At 40.0% G+C, this 16,193-nt stretch overlaps 5 protein-coding genes and 1 pseudogene across 6 annotated transcripts; 4 read left to right on the top strand and 2 right to left on the bottom strand.

Moving 5' to 3' along the window:
- Positions 1–553: 553 nt before the first annotated feature.
- On the bottom strand, positions 554–3,843 carry W03D8.8 (BAAT/acyl-CoA thioester hydrolase protein). Its single transcript, NM_058646.3, has 8 exons — positions 3,741–3,843; positions 3,442–3,548; positions 3,293–3,398; positions 2,898–3,189; positions 2,739–2,852; positions 1,281–1,517; positions 1,149–1,235; positions 554–883 (listed from the first exon to the last, which is right to left on the bottom strand). Exons 1-8 carry the CDS (start codon positions 3,839–3,841, stop codon positions 635–637), a joined length of 1,293 nt encoding a protein of 430 aa, NP_491047.2. The 5' UTR covers positions 3,842–3,843; the 3' UTR covers positions 554–634.
- A 1,343-nt stretch (positions 3,844–5,186) lies between these two features.
- W03D8.1 (uncharacterized protein) lies at positions 5,187–6,782 on the top strand. Its single transcript, NM_058645.5, has 6 exons — positions 5,187–5,354; positions 5,401–5,532; positions 5,580–5,734; positions 5,781–5,845; positions 5,891–6,038; positions 6,318–6,782. Exons 1-6 carry the CDS (start codon positions 5,221–5,223, stop codon positions 6,758–6,760), a joined length of 1,077 nt encoding a protein of 358 aa, NP_491046.4. The 5' UTR covers positions 5,187–5,220; the 3' UTR covers positions 6,761–6,782.
- Positions 6,783–7,111: 329 nt separating this feature from the next.
- W03D8.14 (uncharacterized protein) lies at positions 7,112–7,549 on the top strand (the record flags this gene model as incomplete). Its single annotated transcript, NM_001306456.3, has 1 exon — positions 7,112–7,549. One exon carries the CDS (start codon positions 7,112–7,114, stop codon positions 7,547–7,549), a length of 438 nt encoding a protein of 145 aa, NP_001293385.1.
- A 466-nt stretch (positions 7,550–8,015) lies between these two features.
- Positions 8,016–9,198, bottom strand: W03D8.10 (annotated as a pseudogene). Its single transcript has 3 exons — positions 8,945–9,198; positions 8,162–8,823; positions 8,016–8,113 (listed from the first exon to the last, which is right to left on the bottom strand). Coding segments are annotated over exons 1-3 (1,014 nt in total).
- Positions 9,199–9,452: 254 nt separating this feature from the next.
- Positions 9,453–10,910, top strand: W03D8.9 (Membrane transporter protein). Its single transcript, NM_058643.5, has 4 exons — positions 9,453–9,502; positions 9,677–9,935; positions 10,055–10,716; positions 10,768–10,910. The coding sequence occupies exons 2-4, from the start codon at positions 9,734–9,736 to the stop codon at positions 10,861–10,863; spliced, it is 960 nt and encodes a 319-aa protein (NP_491044.1). The 5' UTR covers positions 9,453–9,502; positions 9,677–9,733; the 3' UTR covers positions 10,864–10,910.
- A 348-nt stretch (positions 10,911–11,258) lies between these two features.
- Positions 11,259–14,680, top strand: Y71F9B.15 (Glycoprotein; the record flags this gene model as incomplete). Its single annotated transcript, NM_058642.5, has 12 exons — positions 11,259–11,380; positions 11,422–11,541; positions 11,755–11,888; positions 11,942–12,006; positions 12,170–12,308; positions 12,358–12,433; positions 12,475–12,690; positions 12,740–12,885; positions 12,943–13,022; positions 13,071–13,212; positions 13,689–13,764; positions 13,813–14,680. 12 exons carry the CDS (start codon positions 11,259–11,261, stop codon positions 14,678–14,680), a joined length of 2,184 nt encoding a protein of 727 aa, NP_491043.3.
- Positions 14,681–16,193: the final 1,513 nt, after the last annotated feature.

Here is a 16,193-nt window from a genome sequence, read left to right as displayed (position 1 = left end):
TGTAAAAGTGGTTGGAAAATTTTATGGCTGTTAAAATACAGAAAATGATTCAATTTTTAAAACTAATTTTCTAACGCTTTTTAAGATAACTTTAATTGACCGCTATAATTAATGATCGCCCTTTAGTTTTCTTTGGCAACCACTGGTTGGCGCACAGCCCCGCTACATACCTTTTTGCAATCCTTGGCACTGAGTACGTCCGCGGAATCCATCGGTATTGGTGTAGTAGACATTTCAATTGAAGTGAGCAATAGAAGCAAGCTTAATAGTTGATTTTTGAGGATAAAAATTTTGAACTGATTATCGATTTATTATTCACAGTTATTTTTTAATGAGTTTGATCCCTTGGTATCATCCTCATTTCTTCAATTTCATCAACTATTATCCCCAAAAGTTAATCTACGGTGCTTTACAAATGATTCCACGTAAATAAAAATGAATGAAATTTCTCGCGTGAAGCTTGTGATATATCACCCCACTGAAAGAGCGCTTCTCACAACGTCGAAAATTCCTGAAACTATTTCTGACGAAGCAAGTGAAGAGATCTTTTGCTGCATAAAGAGTTTTAGTGGAAAGGTTCACAAAATGTTCAAGTTCATAATGTTCAGACAATGTTCAAAGAAGTTTCAAATTATCACAATTTGCTCTTTTTTCTCGGCGGCACCACAACCGTCAGTCGATCCCAATCCTGAATTTTCTTTGTATTTCCAAGAGCTTTTTGGAAGAATTTGATAGTATTGGACCATGTCTTCTCCTGTGATTTTGCGTGTAGAACCACTTCTCCACCATATCCACAATAGAATCCCTGGTATTTTGCGTAGACGAGTTCGTGATGTGGGAAGTATGGTGGCTCCATAATGTGTCCTCCATTCACTAGTTCAACCTGAAATTTTTTTCAGTTATCAGACTCGATTTTAAGATAAAATTAATAATATTATTAGAATAAAAAACCTCTGAGTTAATCGGATTATTTTCGGAATTTCGGTTGAAAAAAAAAACGTCTGATGGAACTTTGACTGTCTGGAGTTCTTTAATGCTTAACTATTATTTTTTCTGATAATTCTCTTATCAATTAATCATATTGCCACTCAGCTTCACCTGAATGGTGCCAGAGCTCAAAAATTGCTCCAAATTAAAAAAAAAAGTACCTCCACATCATGCCCGGTCTCCTTGAGTCTTCTCTGTCTGTAATACGTTGCATGCACCGATGGTTGACACAAATCATCCACGGATCCCTGAAGCTCACAAAATTTCCGCTGAACGTCAGCTCGAACACTTACAATTACACGAATTTTGACATCACTGGGGATTCGTTCCCATGGAATTTCAGTTTCTGGTGTCAATTTTTCTGTCATAATCTGGAAGTTTCTATGGGAACACATGACTCCATTAATGAATTGACAGTGCTCCAAAGTGACTTGGCCATGGGAGAGATGAGGAATTGGGGCACCGTTTTCTTGCATGAAGAGGTAGTCAGATACGACTTGGGGGCCATTGATGGAGACCAGGGCCTTGATCTGGAAATAGTTTATGGTTATTGTTTAAGGAGGATTGGCAAAGTATGAAAAAAAAAACAGTCTAGATCAAGGGTGCGCGGCAGTTGCAGTTCGGTTAATTTTTTTGTCGACAAATTCGGCAAATCGGCTGATTGCCGGTTTGCCGATTTGCCGGAAATTTTCATTCTCGTCATTTTTTAGAGGGATTTTTAATAAGACGGAATACTTATAACTGTGCCTTTTTGAAATTTTTATCTGTTTTCTTTAGATATTTTCATAGAAATTGCTTACTTTTCAAAATAGATGTAAGAACATTCACAAAATGCGTACAATTTTGTAGATAAAAATTGAAATTCTGAAATTTCCAAAAAAAAATTTTTTAAATTTTTTCCTGGTTTTTTGAAGCGAATTTTTCGTTTTCATTTCAAGTTCCAGATTTTACTAATTCTAAAAAAAAACTGTGTCATGGTATTGTAACAAGACAGAAATCATAGGAACTATCAAAAAAAATTGTTGCAAAACTTTTGCTTGTTCAAAAAACGCTCTCCTCCGCCCGACCCTCCCAAAATTTTACTTTTGGCAAAAAATCGGTGCTCCGTGTCACTTCCGCTTCACTTCCTCATAGGACTGTTTTGGAGCACAAATTATTGCACTTGCTCCAAAAATTTCTATGGCAGTCTAGTTGCAGACTATTTACACATACACGCTACCCCTGCACGTGCTTTCTATTAAATTTTAAACACTTTTTCGAAAGTATGTGCGGCAGACAGAATTTGAGACAGGGGTGGGCGGCAAACGATTTTTTTCCGGCAAATCGGCAATTTGCCGAAACTGAAATTTCCAGCAAATTGGCAATTTGATGGAATTGAAATTTTCAGGCAAATCGGCAAAGTGCCGGAATTGGAAATTTCCGGAAAGTCGGCAAATTGCCGGATTTGAAAATTTCCAGCAAATCAGCAAATTGCCGGAATTAGCAGTTTACGCAAATTGGCAAATCGGCGAATTACCAATTTGCCAAATTTGCCGGAAAAACGGCAATTGCCGAAACTTTCGGCAAATTGATATCCAACAAACGGCAAATCGGCAAACCGGTAAATTGCCGGAATTGAAAATTTCCGGCAAATCGGCAAACCGGAAAATTGCCAATTTGCCGAACAGCAATTGCCGTCCACCACTAATTTGAGCTGAAGTTCGTCAACTATCATTTAGCGCCATTCACCTAGAACAATAAATTCTGCCTACCTTATCGCCATGTCTTGTGGTGAGCAAGTCCACAATAGTTGCGCCAAACGAGACTCCCTGTATACCTATCACATTTTTTGTGAATGGTAGATCAATTAAGTAGTTGATTGCTTTCTGGAATTAGCTTTCTAATTTTAGTGCTCAAATTTTACAACTCACTGCAAAATACTCCATATCTACATCTTCCATTTTTTGCGGTAAATACTTGAACTGGAAAAAGGCAAGACATAATACAACGAATCCCTCTGAAGCTAACATAGCACCCTTATGCTCATGGATTCCTCCACCAGTTCCTGAAATATCAAGGACCACTGGGAAGGGACCATCACCGGGAGGTTTGAAGAGTGTCGCACAGAAATCTTCCTCTAACTCGGTTCGTATCAATTTTGGGTGCATCCAGTGCTTTTTGATGTAGGTAGAGTCGATAAGGGTTCCGGATGAATCAAAGAGTCTGAAATTTTGTATGTTTGCAGGGGTTTGTGTACATAGTCTTGTGGCGGAAATTTTTAAAGGAAGTGCAACTAGCAAAAGTTTAGAAAAAGTATAAAACTTACTCCAACAGATAATAAAACGGAACTGGCGGAGTACACCGAAGATATCCACCATATGCAAAATCCTCACATGGCTTCATTCCAAGGAACAACCCCATCGGATCAGCATCTAAATATCTGATTTAGAGTGACTCTAGGTATTGTGTACCTACCGTAATAAGATCCTCTAAGGGGCTTCGCATACTTCAAGTCGATTCTTCCAGCGGGGTCCGCTTGAAATGTTGCTTCCGATTTGTGAGTTCCATAGTCATGTTTCAAGCTGGAAAAGTCTAGGTTTAAAATTTTTAAGCCTCGATACCGCCCAGCATTTTCTAGGTGGCTGAAAAAAGAAAAACTCGGCCACCTCGGTCATTTTTTGGCCTTGTGCCTAAATAGCAATTACTAAACTACACAACACATCAATCATCAGTATCAAAAATTTTTGAACTTAAATAATGTACTGAAGTCTTACATCATTCGAAACGTGTAAATCTGATTCGATCGGAGCCCATCTGCCACGATATCGATGAGCTCATTTTGCATTGTGTCCGGTTTGTCCACATGAATCGGCATTGCTGAAAGTTTTTGGTTTTAGAAGGAACGAAACATAGTGAGTACAAATGGGTGAGGAGAGTACAAATCACTGTTATAGTTATCAAACACAGTTATCAATCACACGACTGGAGGGAGGCGGGTGGTTGAAAAGCTTCTTATCAATTCGTGAGAGTTTTAATTTTGACTTTGGTCAGAGAAAAATGAGCACTCTGGGGAGGTAGAAAAGAACGGTACTGCTTTTTTTGCGGCGATGAAGGGAAAAAGTTGGTGGCCGAGTTTTTTTTTCAATCCTCGGCCACCGCCCCACTTCAGTTTTGTAAGAGTGGACAAATTTTTCCTATCCACGGCCATGGTCATGGATCTGTGGGTGACCTTGGTTGAGGTTCATGCAGTTTGTCCGTCATTAACTAATTTTCGTTTAGAAGGGAAAAAAGTTGGTGGCCGAGTTTTCTTCCATTCTAGGCCACGTTATTGCTGATGACTTTGGTTCTGTAAGCCTAGTTTTCCCTATCCGCGGCTATGGCCATGATTCTGTAGAATTGTGGGTACCTATAAAAACCAGTGACATGGCCGAGGTTTGTGCACTCTCACTGTTGCTTCAAGTTGAGGATCACAAAAAAGATCCTTTAAAAATTGGTGGCCGAGTATTATCTCTTCGAGGTCACGTTGAAAAAACGCAGAGAAAAGAACAGAAAAAAAATGTTTTTTGGCCTACATTTTGTCGGCTGCTAAGTTTTATTAATGACGCCATTTAGGTTTGTTATGAGGGTCGGGGTGTAATTTAGGGGCGACAATAAAAGGTAGGCATGTAGGTAGGTCCATAGGCACTCAGGAATATATGCAACAGGGGTGCGCCGCAATTGCCGTTCGGCAAGCAAATTTTCGGCATTGCCGAAAATTTTGAAAACCGGCAATCGCCGGAATTGCCGATTAATATGCCGGAAATATAAATTTGAAGCTTTTTATAGATTTAGGAGGCTAAACATGCATTTTAATGAATAATTATCTATTTTCAAGCTCCAAATTATTTAATCCTTTTGACCGTTTTTTTTTGAATAATGGCTAACCGAATACTAAAAAATAAGGTTAACTTTGTTCAATTTCCAAAATATAATAAGGTTTGAAAATTGCGGGAAATGTCCAGCAATCAATTTCGGCAATTGCCGAAATCGCCTATTGCCGGAAACTTCCAAAACCGGCAATTGTCAAAATTGCCAATTGCCGGACATTTCCGATTGTGGCCCCAAAAAAGTCCCAGCCCTGGTTGGCATGTAGAACCTGAAATATTCGCGTAAACCTTACACGTCTCAAAAATCCCCGTTTATTCTTTCCCGCTAGCTATTTATATTCCAAGAATCCCTAACAATTTCAATCATTTCTACAATTTCTCCTCTCAAATGGTTTTGATGGGAAAATTAATCAATTTTCTACTCTTGCTTCTGTTGGCTCGTGGAGCAGCTACTGTGGACTTCTTGAAGCTGACGGACGCTGAAAATGCCGAACGACTAGAAAAGTGTGGAAGTGTAGAATTGTGAGTTCGGCCTGCCTGCCTGCCTACCTACCTTCTTCGTTTCCAGATCGAGTTATTATTATTCATACACCACCGGAAGAGAGAAACACGTTGTTGTTTTTGTATCTCAAAATAATTTTATCGCCGAAGCTGATCTTATTAATGAAACTTTGTTCAAGAGAATGAATTGCACGTCGGAGTAAGTGGAAGCCTGTAGGCAGGCATGTAGGCAAGTAATTTTTCCAGTATGAAGAGTATAAATAACGTGCTCGAAATGGAGAAAATGGCCGATTATCCTGCAGAACTTCTCGGTGAATGCGAATCGCATTCGAATGGAATGGTTCTAGGGGAAATGTTCAAGGCAACAAAGTCGAAGAATAACTTCTATATGTGCCTCAAATGTAAGCATGTGCCTACCTACGTGCCTATAAGGTCTTACTCTTTCAGATGATCGATTAGATGACGGTGCCTTGGTTAATACTATTTACAATAAGACGTTGTACCCCGGAAATGTAGGTTTTCTTCATTTTTTTCGTTTAGAATTCCAAATTCCACAGATTGTCCAATGCAAAGATATAAAACCCGGCACCTTCTGCCTGCAAACTTACGAAAAAGTGATGGGAATGGTTTTTTTCTCGGATCAAGATGATAAAAATCGTACTTATGTTATGGGACGGACCTATGAGAAGCTGAAAACCAATAAAGGTATTTTTGGGCTCTACGGGATCAGCGTAGGCGCTAAAACGCCTGCCTGCCTTTTTTTACATTGAGGCACGCCTTAAAACCATGCCTGCCTTCCAGAGAAGGCCTACTTGTCCCTACGAAACTGACTTTAAAAGTAACTGGAGCAGGCGACATCATACGAGGCCCGCGATAGACCTTTCCCAGCGGTAGGCAGCTGAGGCGTTTAGCAGGCGACATCCTACCTTCACCTACATGCCTACCTGTCCATGCCTTTCTCAACAATAACCCTACATTTTTCAGATGGCACTGCAATAATGAAGGGCATGTACCTGAATCAATTCTCTGATCAAATTTGTAAGGCTAGTGGGATTTGTGAACCTCCGACCACTACTACTTCCACGACAACAGAGCCTACCACCGCTACTGATCCTACAACCACCACCACCACCACTGAAGCAACAACTGTAACTTCTACAACAACTCCAGCTGAAACTACAACTGCTATGAAATCTACGAAGGAGCAAGTGTTGACGACTACAAGAAAGGCGCTCGAGACTACTAAGAAGCCTGAGAAGCCTGAGAAGCCTGAAAAGCCTGAGAGGCCTGAGAAGCCTGAAGCACTACCCCAAGCGCAAGATTCGTATTGTGGAAATGTGTACCTGTGCTTTGATGAGGATGTTTTTGGATTTGCGAGTAATGGGAATGTTCTTGTGGTTTTTGGTTTAATATGCCTCATGATATAAGAATAAAAAATTTTATTTTCCACTGTCTTCCACGCTTTTAGACCTATAGAGATTACCGATGGTTGGTACTGAGATTTGCGTCAAGTTGCCTTATGGCTTTTCATATCGTTAAAGCTTTCCTGGTTTCAGGCTGAAAATTTCAGCTCAAAGCTTTTAGAATTCAGTATGCCGGAGGGCTTTCCATCTGATCAATTGTGAGGTCAGGCCATCATTAGCCTGAAATCTTGTGGGCTGGAATGTCCCTTTCCTAGCAATTGTTCCATCCGTGAACTTTGGTTTTTTTTTAAGATAAGAACAACCTCTGCATTATATATACTTTCCCAGATATTCTTTATTTTATAACAGCACACAATGGCCTCAATCATACGATTCAATATACTGCTTCTCTTGCTTCCATTTGCATTTTGTTCAACTACTACAACAGAGGAGCCGGATGGTTCAAACTCCACTGAAGGAGCTACTACTGTAGCCGGGACTACTGTAGAATTTACTACTGAAAATACAACTGTCATCGGGACTACTGTAGCTGACACTACTACGCTGAAAACTACAACCGCTTCAACGAGTACTGCAGGTCCAACTAAAAGCAGCACGAAGACGAAAACGACAGTTACAGCAAGACCGGAAACAAAGCCAGAAGCTAGGACAACAACTGGAATCCAACTTTCCAGAAATGATATCCCAATTGATTGCTCGGATGCTGACCTGTGTTTCAATGAGAATGTATTTGGCTCCGCAAGTAATACGAATTTCCTTTTATCCTGCACTTTTTTATTGATATTTTGGTGATTATGGATATAAATTGATTTATTCTCCGGTTGTTTTTTTTTCAGACAAAAATGTGTGCCTGCCTATATTATGCCTACCGATTTGACCGGATTTGCTATATTTGAAAATTTTCCACTGAGCTTCTGAAAGATTCAATTTTTCAAAAATACAATTCTCCCACAAAATTAAAATTGGAGAGTAGAAAGGTAGAAAATTTAAACTATGTAAAAAAATTATGAAAAGGTGGGAGAATTAAGAGTTTGATGACTTTTTCGTAGAAATTAACCTTTTTTGCCACCATTTACTATTTTACAGGTAGAACTGGGAAGGTTTTGTACAACTGAAAATATCAAAACAGAATCAAATCAGATTCGAATCACAAATGCACAAAGACACACAAGAAGCTCGAGACTTTTTAAAAATTAATTAAACGAGCATTCAAATGGATTTTTATTGACACAAGATTGGCACAAGAGATGTAAGTACTATTCAAGCCTTTGGTGGTTCAGCAGATCCAAACAATCCATAGACCAAAGCCTTCGAGAAGAGGAACGAGGAGACCAAGAGGATTTGATACATATGGTGCTGAAAAAAGAATTTTTAAAGTTTGAGTTCATCGGTTATTTGACTTACTCTGTTTGGTGGCGACATGTTCTTGTTGGCAATTTGAAGAAGTGCACCAGAAGCAACACTGTAAAGTGCACTCAAGAGGAAATAAGAGAATGAGAGGCTTCCAGAGACGATTCCAAACACAAGCTGAACACCGAGAGCAGCCCCAATTGCACCGCCCAGCAATGGAGCACGAGCTGTACCAACTTGTCCGGCAATCAATGGATATGCGAATGCAATGACCAATGGAGTGATGAATCCAAGTGGTTGGCCACCCAAGTAAGTGTACGAGATTGAGTGTCCCATCAAAATTCCTTGAGCCAAGGCCAGAACCAACAATTGAAATCTTGTGGCAGAAGTTGAGCCATCCTCAGCATTCAAATAATATGCACCGGCTCCTGGGAGAACAAGAGAGGCGAGAATTGCAGCACCACCTCTTCCAATGAAGATTCCAAAGATTGGCGAGAGCACATATCCACCAATAATGCTGGCAATCCCGGCTCCGAGAAGAAGAATCGAAGACCATCCAAAGATCTCAACAACCGAGGAAGTTGGCAAGGCAACTGGTTGTTGAGTCTCTTGAAGAGCCGAGAGAATCTCCTGGGTTTGTGGTTGGATCTGCGACTGCAGCTGTTGGATTTGAGCAGGCCCGTCTTGTTGAAGAGAAGTGGCACGTTGACGGAGACCTGAAAATTAATAGATGAGTGATGCCAGTTTGCGATGTGTCAATCAGGAATCATGCAGAATTGACATAAATATTGCCAGGTTCTACAGGTTCCACAATCCACAAAAACCAAACTTCCTTACCTTCTGCAGCTTGTTGGATGTCCTGAACGTAATTGGCGTACGTCTTCGTTACAAATCCAATTTATGCATCCTGTCCTCCTGCACCCATTTGTGATCCTCCAGCTTCTGGTGCAGCTGACGGAGCATCAGCAGGTGGTGCGGCATCTGTTGGTGGAGCACCAGCACTGGGCTCCATTGCGGATTGTCCTCCTTCGGCCATTGTTTCACTTGTTCACCAAAAGTGCGGTTTGTAGTCCAAACTCGAGGTGTCGAGTATATCGGTTAATGAATTTTTTGGACGATTTTCTCCTATTTATGCACATAATCCACGTAAATTTGGGGTGGCACGTAAAATGATTATTATTTACTCTTGTTTTTATTCAAAAATAAAAATCACGGAAAAAATGTTTTTTGGAGACTTTTATATTAAGTTTGTACAATTTCAATAAAAACAAGAGTAAAGAATAATCATTTTACGTGCCACCCCCAATTTACGTGGATTATGTTCATAAATAGGAGAGAATCGTCCAAAAATTTTATTAATCGATATACTCGACACTTCGAGTTGGAATCTTCAAGGTTAGTTTGTTATCACTTTACACATGTAAAGCGTGTGTAATACGTGTATCAGTGTTGCGGGGAAATTGCCGACGGGCAATTCTACAAAATGAGCCAGTGTGGCAAGCACCCCTGATACGCGTATTATTGATGAAGTCTTTTCTGGCTTATCGCAATATATATCGGAACTTTTAGCACTCTGTGCAACTCACAAATCCGATACAAACCGCCCTTTTGGTGAACAAGCGAAAAATGGCCGAAGGAGGACAATCCGCAATGGAGCCGAGTGCTGCTGCTCCACCATCTGATGCCGCACCACCTGCTGATGCTGCTCCGTCAATTGCCCCAGAAGCTGGAGGATCTCAAATGGGTGCAGGAGGGCAGGATGCATCAATTGGATTCGTTACGAAGACGTACGCAAATTACGTTCAGGACATCCAACAGGCTGCAGAAGGTAGGGAAGTTTGGTTTTTGTAAAAGGTGGAATCTGTAGAAAACAACATTTATGCCAATTCTGCAAGGTTCCTTATGAACACGTTGCAAACTGGCATTATTTATCTATTAATTTTCCAGGTCTCCGTCAACGTGCCACTGCTCTTCAACAAGATGGGCCTGCTCAAATCCAACAGATGCAGTCGCAGATCCAATCACAAACCCAGGAGATTCTCTCGGCTCTTCAAGAGACTCAACAACCAGTTGGCTTGCCCACTTCCTCGGTTGTTGAGATCTTTGGATGGTCTTCGATCCTTCTTCTCGGAGCCGGGATTGCCAGCATCATTGGTGGATATGTGCTCTCGCCAATCTTTGGAATATTCATTGGAAGAGGTGGTGCTGCAATTCTCGCCTCTCTTGTTCTCCCAGGAGCCGGTGCATATTATTTGAATGCTGAGAATGGCTCAACTTCTGCCACAAGATTTCAATTGTTGGTTCTGGCCTTGGCTCAAGGAATTTTGATGGGACACTCAATCTCGTACACTTACTTGGGTGGCCAACCACTTGGATTCATCACTCCATTGGTCATTGCATTCGCATATCCATTGATTGCCGGACAAGTTGGTACAGCTCGTGCTCCATTGTTGGGCGGTGCAATTGGGGCTGCTCTCGGAGTTCAGCTTGTGTTTGGAATCGTCTCTGGAAGCCTCTCATTCTCCTATTTCCTATTGAGTGCACTTTACAGTGTTGCTTCCGGTGCACTTCTTCAAATTGCCAACAAGAACATGTCGCCACCAAACAGAGTAAGTTAAATACCCGATAAACTTCAAAAACTTCAAAAATCCATTTTTCAGCACCATATGTATCAAATCCTCTTGGTCTCCTCGTTCCTCTTCTCGAAGGCTTTGGTCTATGGATTGTTTGGATCTGCTGAACCACCAAAGGCTTGAATTGAACTTACCCATTTCTTGTGTCAATAAAATGAATTAGAATTCTCCTGATTGTTCAAAAGTTTCATGTTTTTGCAAGTCTTCTCAAGCTTTTTGAGCTCCTGTAATCAGTTCAAACTGATTCCATTTCGTCACAATTTCCGTCAAAACAGATTTTTTTTCTGGAAGGTTTTACTATGGGTTATTTGGGCTCATAGGACTGGTGTTTAACGATTTCCCCACTGTTGCGACATCTGATTTTTGAGATTATTTGCTCCTTTTCAATTTGGTTTTCTATTTTTCAGTTTTTTTCAACCTGAAACCTGAATTTTCTGAGAACGTGAATCACACGGGGTTGAAGAAACTATTCTCCCAATTCTTTTCAATTTTTCCAAGAAAATCAATTGGTAAAAACTATGGTGTTACTGCCGAAATGTCTTGTTTTCTTGGTTTTCCTGGTAACATGCAATGGGCAGATGTTGAAGCTGACCGAAGAGCAAAATGAGAAAAGACTCAAAATCTGTGGGAGATCGGAAAAGTGAGTTTGTCAGCCAATAAATTCCTAATTTTCAATTTCAGATCCGCCTACTATTACGATTTAGACGGAGGATATCGAACTTTTATGGTGTCGCCTTACCACTTTATTACGGATCTTAGCATTATTGGATCAAAATATAGCATGAAATCTTGTAAAGCAGAGTGAGATAGGCATCTTAGGGCTTCCATGGGAGGCAGGCACGGTTTCAAGGCCTGACGCCTGCCTCCAACCTGCCCGCCTCACGCCGGCCTCTCGCTTCATTTCTGCACACTTTTGGTTCCACGCCGCACTCTACAGGAGCCGAGGCTCGCGTCGAGAGGCAGGCGGGCGCGGAAGCCCTAGCCTGCCTACGCCTGCCTACCATATTATTCCAGAAACAAGGACATCTCTTCGGTAATTAATATCGACAAATTCCCAGCTCGGCTGATTGGTCAGTGCAAGGCAAAACCGATTGGAGCTGTCATTGGAGCTTTCAGTATGCCCAGGAACGATTACTTATGTATTCAAGGTATTCAACCTTCAACTTTCCGAACAGAATTTATAACTCAATTTTTATAATAGGAAAGCAACTTGTGGCAGGAGATGCGGTCAGAATTCTAGTCAAGAATTTATATAGAACTGGATATGTGAGTGAACATTTGTGTACGCCCGCTTGCGCTCACCAACGTCTGCTCAACCTGCCTACTCCCGCCTACGCCTGCTTAAATTTGTCTACTCTCACCTACGCCTGCCTATTGCCGCCTCCGCCTGCCTACGTCCGCCTACCTCCGCCAACTCCCAGATTTTCAGGTTGTTGAATGCAAAATCCCAAAAAGTGAAGTGTTCTGTGCGGAATTCAGCCATGGAGTCTCTGGAAATGTATTTTTTGCGGCAAACGGTGACTGGACATTTGTTGGATATACAAATCGTGTGTTGAATAGTGATAAAGGTAGATTTTTACTGTGTGACCGCAGAGAAATCAAATGGTTTTTTTTCAGCTTACGACATCCTAGAGATCGTTTACATCAATTCGTTCCGTGACGAGATTTGTAAAACTACAGGGATTTGTGATGAGTTGGGTAAAGTTCCAGATCTTGGTAACTTCTGTTTTCTAGGCCAATGAAGCCGACTCCAACAGTCCACAGGCCATTAAAAAAGCTTAATGCTAAGGAGAATACGGAGATTTTAAAGAGCTGTGGAAAACACGGGTCACTGACTGGAGTATGGGTTGACCGGAGAGATCAATTTGCCATACACTATATCTCTCCTTACCATTCCATCACTGATATCGATTTGATAGACGAATCGAAATACACAGTGGATAAATGCAAGTAAGTTTTGCCTGCCTATCTGCCTGCCTACCTGTAACGCCTATTTCAGTAAAAACCTGCTTTCCAACATGCTTCACACCAACCGACCATTTCCTGCAGTTCTACTGGGTAAATGTAGTAATCCGAAACCAGGACTAATTCTTGGAGACCATCACATATCACATACGATTAATCAGCATCATTTATGTATACAGAGTTAGTTTTCAAACTTTATAACATTACTTTAAAATATTAAGATAATTATTGTTACAGAGAAACGTCTGAAAGCTGGTACAACTGTGTTATTTAAGAAAGATATATATACTAGTACTACTGAATACTACAATGGAAAGGTGAGTTTCTTTCTTTTTTGTTTTCCATCCAACTTTCCCATTTATCAGATTGTTGATTGCGATTTGCCAAAAACTTCGCTTTTCTGTGTGGAAACTGATCCAGATGCTCATGGAATTATTTTCTTAAATACTAAAGGGGTGGCCGATTCGATCGTTGGGTTCCTCACAAAGGTGGTGAAGATGGAGAAAGGTAAGAGGGAGTCAGATTGAATCTGAAAAAAGTTATGGCGGCCGACATCTTGCGGGTTTGTTTCTGAATGCGCGAGAGAGTTCATAAAGTGCGACAGAAAGTTCATAGATGGCGAGATAAAATTGGTGCATATTGTTGAGATAGAGAGCTACAGAAACACGTGGAGTCAGAAAGTCCCATTTCGTTTTGATCTTCAAAAAATGCGTGAAAAGAGACGCAGACATCTCATCTCGTTTCGTATGTTTAAGAGCGTGCTGACGTCACAATTTTTCTGGAAAAAAATTCCCGCATTTTTCGTAGATCAAACCGCAATGAGATAGCCTGACACCACGTGCAGAAAGCTGGTAAAATGCGCCAGAACTTCATGGCGACGAGCCAATTTAGTGACGCAGCCCCGCAAGATGTAGGCGGCTTCATCTCTGATCAGAGAAAAGTTGCAAAAATGTGGAAAAATATTTTAACGAGCCCAATTACAGGAGTGGCAACTCACGAAGGAGTATATTTACAATCATATGCTAAGGAGATTTGCACAGCTTCTGGAATTTGTGATCTGTAAGTGACAGATTGAATTCTAAAAATAAGTTTTGAATTATCTTTTAGGGATATGAAAGGTTTAGCCCCTGTGCCAAAACCTGTTGTTGTTCCTCGATTGACTACTTTGCCAACTCCAGCTGTGATCACTACCGAAGCTAAGATCTTTACAACAGAGGCAATTGCTACCACACCACGAGCAATTCCTCCAGCTGTCGTAACTACTGAAGCTACCCAACCAGAAGTTGCGACTACACTTCCGGAACCATCAACCACCTCTGAGCCCTTGACCTCTGCTCCAAGGATGGTAGCGACCACGGATGCTCCCAAAAGTACAGCTCCAGCAACGGACCCCCCGAGAACTACAATTCCTCCAGCTATTGTCACTACTGAAGCTATCCCACCAGAAGTTACGACTACAACTTCGGAATCATCGACAGCACCGGTCCCTCCTGAGCCCTTAACATCTGCTCCAAGTATGGTGGCAACCACGGATCCTCCTGAAGCTACAGCTCCAGCAACGGACCCCCCGACAACTATGATTCCTCCAGCTGTCGTGACTACTGAAGCTAACATCATTACAACAGAGGCAACAGCTATTATACCAAAAACCGTTCCTCCAGCCGTCATAACCACTGAAACTACTCCAGCAGAAGTTGTAACCGAACTTTTGGAAACAACGACAGCACCGGCTCCCGCTGAAGCATTGACCGCTGCTCCGGCTCCAGTGAAGGAGCCTGCAACTCCAGAACCTACCAAGACTCAGGCACCAGTTCCTAGTGAACCAGAAGTTCCTCAAGCTTTTACACAAGGCATCGATTGTGAGAAGACGCATCTGTGCTTTGATGACGATATTTTTGGATCTGCAAGTCAATTCAATATTATTCTCATTTTTATTCCTACGGTCTTTTATCTAATTCTCCTATTTGAATTTTAATAATGTATAGAGAATGAAGTGTAGTTTTCGAAACTGTTTTTGAACAATTGGAATAATATATGCAAATACCGTACCCCTACAGTAACCAAGCAGACACTACGAACAATACATACTTCTCTACAGGATTTTCTAACTATTTGATTTAATATAAATTCTCAAATTTCCTATTCAGAGTTGGAATTTTTAATCAACATTTTCTGAAAAATATTTGAATTTTCAATTAGTGATTTATTAACGATATATTTTGAACATTTACCATGGGTTTTTTTTTTAATTTAAATTTTGTTTCCCGCCAAAATTTTACCAAAATTTAAAAAAAACAAAAATTTCTTCCGCCTAAAAAATTAAATTTCCCAATAAATAAATGTTTTACAGCCATCTTTTTTTAGCCAACATTTCTATGAAAAAAAAATTTAATTTGGAATTTCCTACCAATATTTTGTTTTTTTAAAAAGCCCGGAAATTTTAAACACCCACCAAATTTTTTTTGAAAAAAAAAACTTGAATTTTCAGCTTTTTTATTCTTGGAAAATATTTCAAAAGATTTTACAATATTTTACAGGCTTCAAAAAAAATCCAAAAACCTCCCCATCACCTCAACTTTTTTAAGTTTAATGTCAAGTCGACAATGCGTGTTCTCGGTGGCCGCCGTCACCCCGCTGTAATACGTCTAAAAATTCGAGGGTGAACCCGTTTCTTGTGTGGGGGTCGGTAGGTCGGTCGGCAACTTTTTCACATATTCTCTATTCTTTTGTACTTTTTTTTTGTGATTTACTGAAATTGAAATAAATTAGTTCTTGTTTTTGTGACCTTCAACTTGGTTTTTTTGACAAATTTTGCTGTTGTGCTTCGAAAATTTTTATTCTTCAGTTTTTCATCCCTGTCTCATAGTCAGTTTTTCAAAAAATATATCAATAATATATTTTAATAAAACTGTAAAAAATAATATTTAAAATATTTTATCCGTTAAAAACATTCGATAAAATTTTAAAAAAAGACATAGTTATGAACAAAAAAATTCAAAATTTAGTGAATCTTCATTTTTCTTTGAAAGTCGAAACATTGGCTAAATTTTGAGGTATTAGTGATCTATACATTAAAAACTATACAAAATCAATTTAGAAACAATTTGCTAGTTAACAATTTTTTGTCTAAACTGAAGACTAGCAAGTTATAATCAAAGATATTCCCTATCGATGCACCATGTCTTCATTTCTACTTTGACAGCTTATATCTCCGCTTATTGTTAAAATATCAATAAACTTTTAATTGTAAAACTATAGAACAAATCATGGAAAACATTTTGCCAGTTGATTTTTTTCTGTGAAAATTAAGAATAACCGAGATATAAGCTGTCGAACCGGTAGATGCACCATGTTCCTCGTTTTTCCCCATTCTACTTTGGCCGCTTATATCTTGGTTCATTAATAAGATATCTATAAATTTTAAACTGTAAAACTGTAAAATAAAACATGAGAAACATTTTGTCAGTTGATACTTTTTTGTGAAAATC

This window comes from Caenorhabditis elegans, chromosome I (genome assembly GCF_000002985.6).
Source record: "Caenorhabditis elegans chromosome I".
Taxonomy (NCBI): Eukaryota; Metazoa; Nematoda; class Chromadorea; order Rhabditida; family Rhabditidae; genus Caenorhabditis; species Caenorhabditis elegans.
This window is presented reverse-complemented; position numbering and strand designations above follow the sequence as displayed.